This window comes from Cololabis saira, chromosome 7, assembly GCF_033807715.1.
Source record: "Cololabis saira isolate AMF1-May2022 chromosome 7, fColSai1.1, whole genome shotgun sequence".
In the NCBI taxonomy this organism is placed as follows: Eukaryota; Metazoa; Chordata; class Actinopteri; order Beloniformes; family Belonidae; genus Cololabis; species Cololabis saira.
The window spans coordinates 1,124,325-1,137,194 of NC_084593.1; the positions used below are offsets into that span (position 1 = coordinate 1,124,325).

Genomic DNA, 12,870 nt, shown 5'->3' on the forward strand with positions numbered 1-12,870 from the left:
AATAATGTGTTACCTAAGGGATAAATGTGTTACACTTTACAATAAGGGTCCAGAATAGTATTTACTAATGGTTAACTATGGTTAAGTAATGCTTATGAGGCAGTTAAGCATTAATAATGTGTTACCTAAGGGATAAATGTGTTACACTTTACAATACGGGTCCGGAAAAGTATTTACTAATGGTTAATTATGGTTAAGTAATGCTTACAAGGCAGTTAAGCATTAATAATGTGTTACCTAAGTGATAAATGTGTTACACTTTACAATAAGGGTCCAGCAAGCCTTTACTAATGGTTAAGTAATGGTTAAGTAATGCTTATGAGGCAGTTAAGCATTAATAATGTGTTACCTAAGGGATAAATGTGTTACACTTTACAATAAGGGTCCAGCAAGCCTTTACTAATGGTTAATTATGGTTAAGTAATGCTTACGAGGCAGTTAAGCATTAATAATGTGTTAACTAAGGGATAAATGTGTTACACTTTACAATAAGGGTCCAGCAAGCCTTTACTAATGGTTAAGTAATGGTTAAGTAATGCTTATGAGGCAGTTAAGCATTAAGAATGTGTTACCTAAGGGATAAATGTGTTACACTTTACAACAAGGGTCCAGCAAGCCTTTACTAATGGTTAAGTAATGGTTAAGTAATGCTTATGAGGCAGTTAAGCATTAATAATGTGTTACCTAAGGGATAAATGTGTTACACTTTACAATAAGGGTCCAGAATAGTATTTACTAATGGTTAACTATGGTTAAGTAATGCTTATGAGGCAGTTAAGCATTAATAATGTGTTACCTAAGGGATAAATGTGTTACACTTTACAATAAGGGTCCAGCAAGCCTTTACTAATGGTTAAGTAATGGTTAAGTAATGCTTATGAGGCAGTTAAGCATTAATAATGTGTTACCTAAGGGATAAAAGTGTTACACTTTACAATAAGGGTCCAGCAAGCCTTTACTAATGGTTAAGTAATGGTTAAGTAATGCTTATGAGGCAATTAAGCATTAAGAATGTGTTACCTAAGGGATAAATGTGTTACACTTTACAATAAGGGTCCAGAATAGTATTTACTAATGGTTAACTATGGTTAAGTAATGCTTATGAGGCAGTTAAGCATTAAGAATGTGTTACCTAAGGGATAAATGTGTTACACTTTACAATAAGGGTCCAGCAAGCCTTTACTAATGGTTAAGTAATGGTTAAGTAATGCTTATGAGGCAGTTAAGCATTAATAATGTGTTAACTAAGGGATAAATGTGTTACACTTTACAATAAGGGTCCAGCAAGCCTTTACTAATGGTTAAGTAATGGTTAAGTAATGCTTATGAGGCAGTTAAGCATTAAGAATGTGTTACCTAAGGGATAAATGTGTTACACTTTACAATAAGGGTCCAGCAAGCCTTTACTAATGGTTAAGTAATGGTTAAGTAATGCTTATGAGGCAGTTAAGCATTAATAATGTGTTACCTAAGGGATAAATGTGTTACACTTTACAATAAGGGTCCAGAATAGTATTTACTAATGGTTAACTATGGTTAAGTAATGCTTATGAGGCAGTTAAGCATTAATAATGTGTTACCTAAGGGATAAATGTGTTACACTTTACAATAAGGGTCCAGCAAGCCTTTACTAATGGTTAAGTAATGGTTAAGTAATGCTTATGAGGCAGTTAAGCATTAATAATGTGTTACCTAAGGGATAAAAGTGTTACACTTTACAATAAGGGTCCAGCAAGCCTTTACTAATGGTTAAGTAATGGTTAAGTAATGCTTATGAGGCAATTAAGCATTAAGAATGTGTTACCTAAGGGATAAATGTGTTACACTTTACAATAAGGGTCCAGAATAGTATTTACTAATGGTTAACTATGGTTAAGTAATGCTTATGTTGCTGTTGTTGTTGTATTGAGAGTTGTATTGAGAGTTTTTTTGAATCGTATCTATTTTTTTCCGTGATGGACACAGCTTTGGGTAAAGCTGTGTACACGAGGGACGAGCTTCTGGCTTTGAGAAGAACTGGTCTCGGAGTCAGACATACGATACCGAATGAACTGTGGAAGCCGTTCAGAGGCTGCAGAGCAGGAGCTAAGCTAAAGGCTAAGCGGTGGAGATATAAGCCTTTTTTACCGACGATCCTTATGGGGAATGTCAACTCGCTCCCCAACAAGTGTGACGAGCTGCTGGCATTGGTGAGGAACCAGAGACTCTACAGGGAGTGCAGTCTCATGTGCTTTACGGAGACGTGGCTGAATGACAACATACCTGACTCCTGCGTGAACGTGCCCGGCTTCTCTACTGTGCGAGCGGACAGGAATGCCAAGACGACCGGAAAAAACAAAGGCGGGGGATTGATGCTGCTGGTCAACAATAGATGGTGTCATCCTGGTCATGTTACAGTGAAGGACAAAATCTGCTGTCATGATATTGAACTGTTGGCAGTCGGTCTCAGACCGTATTATGTACCACGGGAGTTTTCACACATCGTCGCCATTGTTGTTTACATTCCTCCACGGGCCGCATGTGACGTAGCGTGTGACGTCATTCATGAAACTGTTGCTAAAATCCAGAACAAGCATCCTAGTGCATTCATTGCAATAACGGGGGATTTTAACAACACTATCCCCTCCTCCCATCTGACAGGGTTTGTTCAGTATGTGGACTGCCCCACAAGGAAAAATAAAACACTGGACTTATTTTATGGAAATGCCAAGGAAGCCTACACTGCGGCTGCTTTACCACCTCTTGGCAGATCTGATCACAATCTGGTCTTTCTCCAGCCCATATACAAACCCTGTGTTCTAAAGGTTCCTGTTACCATCCGCTCAGTCAGGAAATGGTCCCCGGAGACAAGTGAGGCTCTCAGGGACTGTTTTGATCGTACAGACTGGACTGTACATCTAGAGCCACAGGCCAACAACATGGACTTGGATAGGAGGGTTGACACTCTCACGGAATACATGAACTTCTGTAGGGACACTGTGGTGCCAGTGAAGACTGTTCGCTGTTACCCCAATAATAAACCCTGGGTCGATAGTACCATCAAGCAGCTTCTCAACCAGAAAAAGCTGGCTTTCAAGGAGGGAAATAAGGAGTGGCTCAGGGAGGTTCAGCATGAGCTAAAGGGCAGACTGAGACAGGCAAAGGTGGACTACAAGAAAAAGGTGGAGAGTAAGCTGCAGCAGAACAACATCAGAGAGGTGTGGAAGGGAATGAGGAACATCACTGGTTACTCTAAGAAGAATGGCCAGGCCACAGATGGAGATGTGGACAGAGCCAACAACCTCAACCTGTTTTTTAACAGGTTTGATGGAAGGGGCGGTGTCCACCCTCCCCCTGCATCCATCCCCCCCACCATTGCGGCTGCTGCGGCTGATGCCCCTGCTCCACTGTCTCCTGGAGGTAGCCCCTCCCCCACGCCAGCAGCCACAGTTACAGCTACATCTTCCACTACTGGTGGCCAACTACCGCTGTCATTTACAGCAGACGAGGTGGGGGCAGAGCTCAGGAGACTGCGTACAGGGAAGGCTGCTGGCCCGGATGGGGTGTGCCCAAGGCTCCTGAAAGACTGTGCAGCCCAACTGGCAGAGCCCCTCCAGTGGATCTTCAACTGGAGTCTTCAAACAGGCAAGGTCCCAGTGCAGTGGAAAACATCTTGTCTCGTACCGGTGCCCAAGGTGGGGCACCCGGCGGAGTTAAATGACTACAGACCAGTGGCCTTAACATCGCACATCATGAAAACCCTGGAGCGGCTAGTCCTCCGTGTCCTGAGGTCAGAGGTCACTGATGCTATGGACCCACTCCAGTTTGCCTATCAGGAGCATCTTGGAGTGGATGATGCGGTTCTGTACATGCTGCATCGGGTCTACGCCTACCTGGAGGAACCGGGATGCTGTGTGAGGATTCTATTTTTTGACTTTTCCAGTGCTTTTAATACGATCCAGCCCCTCATACTGAAAGACAAGCTTGAGGGAATGGGAGTAGATCACTTCCTGACCTCCTGGATCACAGACTACCTGACAGAGCGGCCTCAGTATGTCAGGCTGGAGAGCTGTGTCTCCGGGACGGTCAGGAGCAGCACTGGGGCTCCACAAGGGACTGTCCTGGCGCCATACCTGTTCACACTCTACACGGCAGAATTCAAATACAACACTGATTCATGTCACATGCAAAAATATTCTGACGATACAGCCATTGTGGCATGTATCAGGGGGGGTCAGGAGCAGGAGTACAGGGATCTGGTGGATTCCTTCAGGGACTGGAGCAATAAGTGCTGTCTCCACCTGAACACAGCCAAAACAAAGGAGATGGTGGTGGATTTCAGGAGGAAGAGGCCTCCCCAATTACCAGTCTTCATACAGGGGGGGGATATAGAGGTGGTCCACACATACAAATACCTCGGAGTCCTCTTGGATGACAAGCTGGACTGGTCCCCGAACACCGACGCCCTCTACAGGAAGGGGCAGACCCGCCTGTTCTTCCTGCGCACACTGAGGTCTTTTGATGTCTGTGTGGAAATGATGACCATGTTCTACCACACAGTGGTGGCCAGTGCTCTCTTTTTTGCTGCTGTGTGTTGGGGGGGCAGCCTTGCAATAAAAAACACCAAGCGACTGGACAGACTGGTGAAAAAAGCGGGCTCAGTGTTGGGCAGGAGTCTGGACCCGCTAAGATCTGTGGTGGAGAGGGGCACACTTAACAAACTGAGTGCTATAATGAACAATAGCAGACACCCTCTCCACAGCCTCCTGGAGCAACAGAGGAGCAGGAGCTGCAGCGGTCGGCTCCTCTCACTGCGCTGCAGAACGGAGCGGTTCAGGAGATCCTTCGTCCCCACAGCCATAAGACTGTTTAACTCTTCCTGAACTCAGTCTCACACACTCACCTCTGCCACAACTGGACTATATTTTAGTTTGCACTTTACTTTCACTTTACTTGATATTTGTTTTAAAAACCTTATATTTCATATTTATTTTAATATTATGAATGTGTTTTTATTGTGTGGTTGATTTTTTATGTTTACGTTTTGATGAGCTGCTGGACGGTTGAATTTCCCTCTGGGGATGAATAAAGTTCTATCTATCTATCTATCTATCTATGAGGCAGTTAAGCATTAATAATGTGTTACCTAAGGGATAAATGTGTTACACTTTACAATAAGGGTCCAGCAAGCCCTTACTAATGGTTAAGTAATGGTTAAGTAATGCTTATGAGGCAGTTAAGCATTAATAATGTGTTACCTAAGGGATAAATGTGTTACACTTTACAATAAGGGTCCAGCAAGCCTTTACTAATGGTTAAGTAATGGTTAAGTAATGCTTATGAGGCAGTTAAGCATTAATAATGTGTTACCTAAGGGATAAATGTGTTACACTTTACAATAAGGGTCCAGCAAGCCTTTACTAATGGTTAAGTAATGGTTAAGTAATGCTTATGAGGCAGTTAAGCATTAATAATGTGTTACCTAAGGGATAAATGTGTTACACTTTACAATGAGGGTCCAGCAAGCCTTTACTAATGGTTAAGTAATGGTTAAGTAATGCTTATGAGGCAGTTAAGCATTAATAATGTGTTACCTAAGGGATACATGTGTTACACTTTACAATAAGGGTCCAGAATAGTATTTACTAATGGTTAAGTAATGGTTAAGTAATGCTTATGAGGCAGTTAAGCATTAATAATGTGTTACCTAAGGGATAAATGTGTTACACTTTACAATAAGGGTCCAGAATAGTATTTACTAATGGTTAACTATGGTTAAGTAATGCTTATGAGGCAGTTAAGCATTAATAATGTGTTACCTAAGGGATAAATGTGTTACACTTTACAATAAGGGTCCAGCAAGCCTTTACTAATGGTTAAGTAATGGTTAAGTAATGCTTATGAGGCAGTTAAGCATTAATAATGTGTTACCTAAGGGATAAATGTGTTACACTTTACAATAAGGGTCCAGCAAGCCTTTACTAATGGTTAAGTAATGGTTAAGTAATGCTTATGAGGCAGTTAAGCATTAATTATGTGTTACCTAAGGGATAAATGTGTTACACTTTACAATAAGGGTCCAGCAAGCCTTTACTAATGGTTAAGTAATGGTTAAGTAATGCTTATGAGGCAGTTAAGCATTAATAATGTGTTACCTAAGGGATAAATGTGTTACACTTTACAATAAGGGTCCAGAATAGTATTTACTAACGGTTAACTATGGTTAAGTAATGCTTATGAGGCAGTTAAGCATTAATAATGTGTTACCTAAGGGATAAATGTGTTACACTTTACAATAAGGGTCCAGAATAGTATTTACTAATGGTTAATTATGGTTAAGTAATGCTTACAAGGCAGTTAAGCATTAATAATGTGTTATCTAAGGGATAAATGTGTTACACTTTACAATAAGGGTCCAGCAAGCCTTTACTAATGGTTAAGTAATGGTTAAGTAATGCTTATGAGGCAGTTAAGCATTAATAATGTGTTACCTAAGGGATAAATGTGTTACACTTTACAATAAGGGTCCAGCAAGCCTTTACTAATGGTTAAGTAATGGTTATGAGCCACTCCTATACATTTATTAAGGTTTATGTCAGGTTACCGTTCATAAGGTCAGGTAAGCTACCTGATAACATACACAGCACCATTAGGAAATGATTACTTAAGACTCTAAATAGTTGCTTAATAATGCCCATCCAGTAAACATGTACACCATTAGTGAATGATTAGTAGATGTATTAGGTAGCTGTTACTTAATGCTTATTCACTCCAAATAAACGCCATTAGTAAATGATTACTAGGGACATTATTAACGTTTTACTTATGTATTAAGTAATGTATTACTTAATACTAAGTAATGCATACATAAGGATAAATAATTACATCATGTAACGTTTATTAATGCTTACTAATGTATGAATTAACTCTGAGCAGTAGGCATTAAGTAACTGTTTATTAATGCATTAACTAATATGCTAATTAATGTTAAGTAATACATAATAATGGTTATTTAACTATTATTAAACTGTTAATTAATGCTTAATAATGCATTAACTAACGTTAATTAAGGGACCCTTATTGTAAAGTGTTACCGACATATAAATTACTGCATTCAAAGGCTTTTATTTGCCCTCTAGTGGACACATAAATTACTGCATTTAAATGCATTTATTTGCCCTCTAGTGGACACATTTGTTACTGCATTTAAATGCATTTATTTGCCCTCTAGTGGACATATATGTTACTGCATCTAAATGCATGTATTTGCCCTCTAGTGGACACATAAATTATTGCATTTAAATGCATTTATTTGCCTTCTAGTGGACACATATGTTACTGCATTTAAATGCTTTTATTTGCCCTCTAGTGGACACATATGTTACTGCATTTAAATGCATTTATTTGCCCTCTAGTGGATACATAATTTATTGCATTTAAATGCATTTATTTGCCCTCTAGTGGACATATATGTTACTGCATTTAAATGCATTTATTTGCCCTCTAGTGGACACATACATTACTGCATTTAAATGCATTTATTTGCCCTCTAGTGGACACATAAGGTACTGCATTTAAATGCATTTATTTGCCCTCTAGTGGACATATATGTTACTGCATTTAAATGCATTTATTTGCCCTCTAGTGGACACATAAGGTACTGCATTTACATGCATTTATTTGCCCTCTAGTGGACACATAAATTATTGCATTCAAATGCTTTTATTTGCCCTCTATTGGACATATACGTTACTGCATTTTTATGCATTTATTTGCCCTCTAGTGGACACATAAATTATTGCATTTAAATGCATTTATTTGCCCTCTAGTGGACACATAAATTATTGCATTTAAATGAATTTATTTGCCCTCTAGTGGACACATCAATTATTGCATTTAAATGCATTTATTTGCCCTCTAGTGGACACATGTTACTGCATTTAAATGCATTTATTTGCCCTCTAGTGGACAGATAAATTATTGCATTTAAATGCATTTATTTGCCCTCTAGTGGAAAAATAAATTATTGCATTTAAATGCATTTATTTGCCCTCTAGTGGATACATAAATTACTGCATTTAAATGCATTTATTTGCCCTCTAGTGGACACAAAAATTACTGCATTCAAATGCTTTTATTTGCCCTCTAATGGACATAAAAGTTACTGCATTTTTATGCATTTATTTGCCCTCTAGAGGACACATAAGTTACTGCATTTAAATGCATTTATTTGCCCTCTAGCGGACATATATGTTACTGCATTTAAATTACTTATTTGCCCTCTAGTGGACATAGAAATTACTGCATTTACATGCATTTATTTGCCTTCTATTGGACATATAGGCTCCCCCGTCGTGGAGCGTTCAGGTGCGCCCAGGCGCCCGATCTGGGGACCAAGTGATGGATGGACGGACGGACGGACGGACGGGGCCCTCCCCCCCAGGAGTGTGTGATTGACATGATGATCAATAAAGAAACATCTTTTCACGTGGAGAGTTTATTGTGTAAAACATTAAAAAAAAAAACACTGAAATCTCCAACGGTGCCTGAAGGCACCTGAACCTCCGAGGAGCCGCAGGTGCCTTCAGGAGACACGCCCCCTCCAGGCGTCACCATGACAACACCAACTCCCATCAGGCATCTGGCTAAAATAAAACTAAAACGAGCCGGTCTCTGGCTCCGCCCCCGGTCTCTGGCTCCGCCCCCGGTCTCTGGCTCCGCCCCCGGTCTCTGGCTCCGCCCCCGGTCTCTGGCTCCGCCCCCGGTCTCTGGCTCCGCCCTCAGGCCGGCGCTCCGCCGGTCTTCTTCTTCTTCTTCTTGTCCTTGCTCTGCTCCTTCTCCAGGTATTTCTGAAACAGAGGCGGGTGAGTGAGTGGGCGGGGCCTGTACCCCGGGTGGGCGGGGCCTGTGTGAGTGGGCGGGGCCTGTACCCCCGGGTGGGCGGGGCCTACCTGCAGCTTGTCGTAGTGTCCGCGGCTGCTGCAGTGACTCGTCTTGGCCGTTTCCTCGTTGGTGTAGAACAGGAAGCAGACGCGGCAGTAGAAACCTTTCTTCACCTGCTCCGCCCCTGAACACAGCAGAGCATAGTAGAGGTAATCAGAGGCTAATCAGAGGCTAGCAGCACGGGCTAGCATCACAGGCTAGTAGCATGGGGGCTAGCATTACAGGCTAATCAGAGGCTAGCAGCACAGGCTAATCACAGGCTAGCACCACGTTAGCATCAGGCCTGTCTCCTCACCGATGGGCGTGTCGGGGTCGTAGGGCGGTAGCGGTAGCGACGCCGCGGCGGGTTTGCTGTCAGCAGGGGGCGGAGCCTGGCCCTCTCCGTTCTGACTGGTCTCCGCCGGCCGGTTGTCCTGGAAACAAGGGGGCGGGGTCAGTGATGTCACAGGTCACATGACACATGTCTACAGGTTCTACAAGAATCAGTTAAATCAGGTTAATCCAAAATATCTAAAAAATAGTTTCCTCTTTATTTATTTATCCAGCCAGTTTATTTATTCTTGATCGATTAGTCTGATTGGTTGTTAACTGTGGTATAATGATCTGATTGGTTGTTAACTGTGGTATAATGATCTGATTGGTTGTTAAAAGGCATAGCCTCAGTCTTGTGTCATATTTCTGTATTTAAAACACACACGGCGCACCGACCGAAACGGCACACACACAAGAACACACACACACACACAAGCACAGGAGTGTGCTATTTAAAAATACAGCGGGAGCAAAACTTTGTTTGATTGTAGGCTACTTTATTTCAGTTTTTACATTAATCAAACCCATTAAGTCTCATCCTCTGTTTCTGCATTAAAGAGCTCCGCTAAATCAGCTGTGCCAGTCCGAATTCCTCGCTGTCAGAGTCACGTTCCGTGCCGTGCGGCGCCTCGGAAATGCACGCTTTTGCAAAAGCTCGCAAAATAATCCCAGCAGACACGTTAGCCCACGCATCAACAATCAATCTGCAAACTGTGGCATAAAAAAAACAAAATACGCTGTAGATTTCATCTATTAAACCAACATCTTCCTAAATGATTTATTTCAGCCGGCGTGATTCTCAACAGAGCAGCGTCCCAGAGAGAGTTTCTCTCCCGGGGCTGACGCAGCAGCTTGACCCGGCGGACACGTCTCTTCTCGGGCTGTGAGCTGAGGCTGCTCCCCGGGGGCGGCGGCTCTTCTCATCTCCGAAAACATCGGGTCAAATTTCTTAACAGGCGTTATTTGGATAAACTGAGCCCAGGTTGGGGATCTTAAGGTTACCTTTATACCTGAAAAAATATTAAAACTTAATAAAGTGCCATATTAACAGCGCTACAGCTGAAATTAAAACAGCTTTTGGCTCTCAGCTTCCTGATCAGGGTGGGGATGAAAACGAGGGGGAGTAGGAGAAATGGGACAGGCACCTGGGCCAAGTGCCCTAGATCTCAAGTGCCCTAAAATCTCCCCCTTCTTTTTTAGGGGTTAGGGAAGAAAAGAAGGGCGAGTGGAGAAAAGAAGGGCGAGTGAAGGAGAATTGGGATTGGCCCTTAGAATGCACTTTTTCCTTTCCTTGTTGTTAAGCGGAGGTCAACCGGAAGTGGCTCTTTGTTGAAATGGTTACCATGGTTACCTCGGGTACAACGCCACCTAGCGTCACGGAGTCAGCCATGCTCTGGTTACAGTGGTTTATTCAATCTGATTCAGTCTGATCTCAGAACAGCATGTGTGATCAGACAAGTTGATCCAATCTTCTGCATGTCATTATCTGATCAGATCTCCAACCACCTTGAATCGCTGCATGTGCACGTACTGTGTGGTATATTGATCTGATTGGTTGTTAACTGTGGTATAATGATCTGATTGGTTGTTAACTGTGGTATAATGATCTGATTGGTTGTTAACTGTGGTATAATGATCTGATTGGTTGTTAACTGTGGTATAATGATCTGATTGGTTGTTAACTGTGGTATATTGATCTGATTGGTTGTTAACTGTGGTATAATGATCTGATTGGTTGTTAACTGTGGTATAATGATCTGATTGGTTGTTAACTGTGGTATAATGATCTGATTGGTTGTTAACTGTGGTATAATGATCTGATTGGTTGTTAACTGTGGTATAATGATCTGATTGGTTGTTAACTGTGGTATAATGATCTGATTGGTTGTTAACTGTGGTATAATGATCTGATTGGTTGTTAACTGTGGTATAATGATCTGATTGGTTGTTAACTGTGGTATAATGATCTGATTGGTTGTTAACTGTGGTATAATGATCTGATTGGTTGTTAACTGTGGTATAATGATCTGATTGGTTGTTAACTGTGGTATAATGATCTGATTGGTTGTTAACTGTGGTATAATGAGCTTATACCACGGCTTCTATTCTAAAGTCTCATCACAGCAGATCATTCACGTCAGGGAAGCAACAATGTTTCCATGACAACAACCAACTGGTACAGATTATTGACGGTTACAGCAGGTAGAAAAAGTAGCTGATGTTAAAGTTTATTTTTTATTTTCGTTAACAAATAATTAGTCATGTTGACGGTAAACTTTGATCACCGGGGCTAATGATGGAAGGATGTCAGCTGGGATAGAATGAGCACTGATGGATGATGATGGGTATTGATCAGGCTGGACGGAGTATTGATCAGTATTGATCAGGCTTCTTCTTCCGGCTCTCGGTGAAGGCGGACGCTTTTCTGCTCCTCTCCCTCCCTATCTGCCCTGCTGCTGCTTTTGTCCTGTCTTGTCTTTTAGAGCTTCTCTTTTTAACTCCTCCGAAACTCTACAATCATGGAATTGATTAACTGGTCTCTCAGCAGAATTGACCAAATTTTTGCAACGAGAAGTCGGGGGGTAAGGGAGCCCTCCTGCCCCGATGGGATGTTTTTTGCCGGATACACGATGGACTCAGGCAAGCTGGATGCGATTCTTGAGCAGAATTGCAGGCTACCGGCGGTTTGTGAACTCTTTGGCGAGATGGAAAAGACCTTGGAGAAGTTGGAAGCTCGGCTTGGCGGGAATTGACTGCAAATTCGTCTGTTTGGAGTCGCCATTGATGAACCAGAGACTAACTGGAATCTGCCTGTTTTCTTCAATACAATTGTTGATTCTATAATCTGACCTTGACAGAGCAGCTTGGCCCGCTGCTCCAGTCACAATCTCCCTGGTGGAATAAAAACAAGACGCTCTCCCACTATTAACCCTCCCCTTCCCAGGAACATCTGTGGACCTGGATCAGAACTGTACCGGGTCTGTGGACCTGGATCAGAACTGTACCGGGTCTGTGGACCTGGATCCGAACTGTACCGGGTCTGTGGACCTGGATCCGAACTGTACCGGGTCTGTGGACCTGGATCCGAACTGTACCGGGTCTGTGGACCTGGATCCGAACTGTACCGGGTCTGTGGACCTGGATCAGAACCATACCGGGTCTGTGGACCTGGATCAGAACCGTACCGGGTCTGTGGACCTGGATCAGAACCGTACCGGGTCTGTGGACCTGGATCAGAACTGTACCGGGTCTGTGGACCTGGATCAGAACTGTACCGGGTCTGTGGACCTGGATCAGAACTGTACCGAGCCGTCTGATAACATCAAGGACATTGGCTGAGGAGCAGCTCTGGGGCAAAGTTCACAGACTTACCGCTCACACACACACTTGCTGATAACCACCTCCCTCATCTTCAACGCCTTCCCTGGCTCCCCTCTTATCAGCCCCCCAATGCCGCTTTTGCACTGGTACCACCTCAGCTCGGTTCTACCCGGTTTGCGCTTTCGCACTAGGGCTGAGACGTGTAGAGCCGCTCCAAGTCGGTACTTTTTTCTGTAACCATTTCAATGAGGTTCTGAAAGCGGGCTGAGCAGGGACTATTTCTGACGTCACCACCTCCTCGCCACCGATTGGTCG

The 12,870-nt window shown here is 42.8% G+C and overlaps 1 protein-coding gene across 1 annotated transcript in view; it reads right to left on the minus strand.

Annotated features, from left to right (window-relative positions):
- Positions 1–8,466: 8,466 nt before the first annotated feature.
- The window catches only part of matr3l1.2 (matrin 3-like 1.2), a 34,961-nt gene continuing 30,557 nt past the window's right edge, over positions 8,467–12,870 (minus strand). The window contains exons 21-23 of the mRNA XM_061726476.1: positions 9,218–9,335; positions 8,931–9,046; positions 8,467–8,828 (exon numbers count right to left, since the gene is read on the minus strand). Coding sequence (XP_061582460.1) covers positions 8,760–8,828; positions 8,931–9,046; positions 9,218–9,335 — 303 coding nt within the window. The 3' untranslated portion in view covers positions 8,467–8,759. The remainder of the gene's footprint in view (positions 8,829–8,930; positions 9,047–9,217; positions 9,336–12,870) is intronic.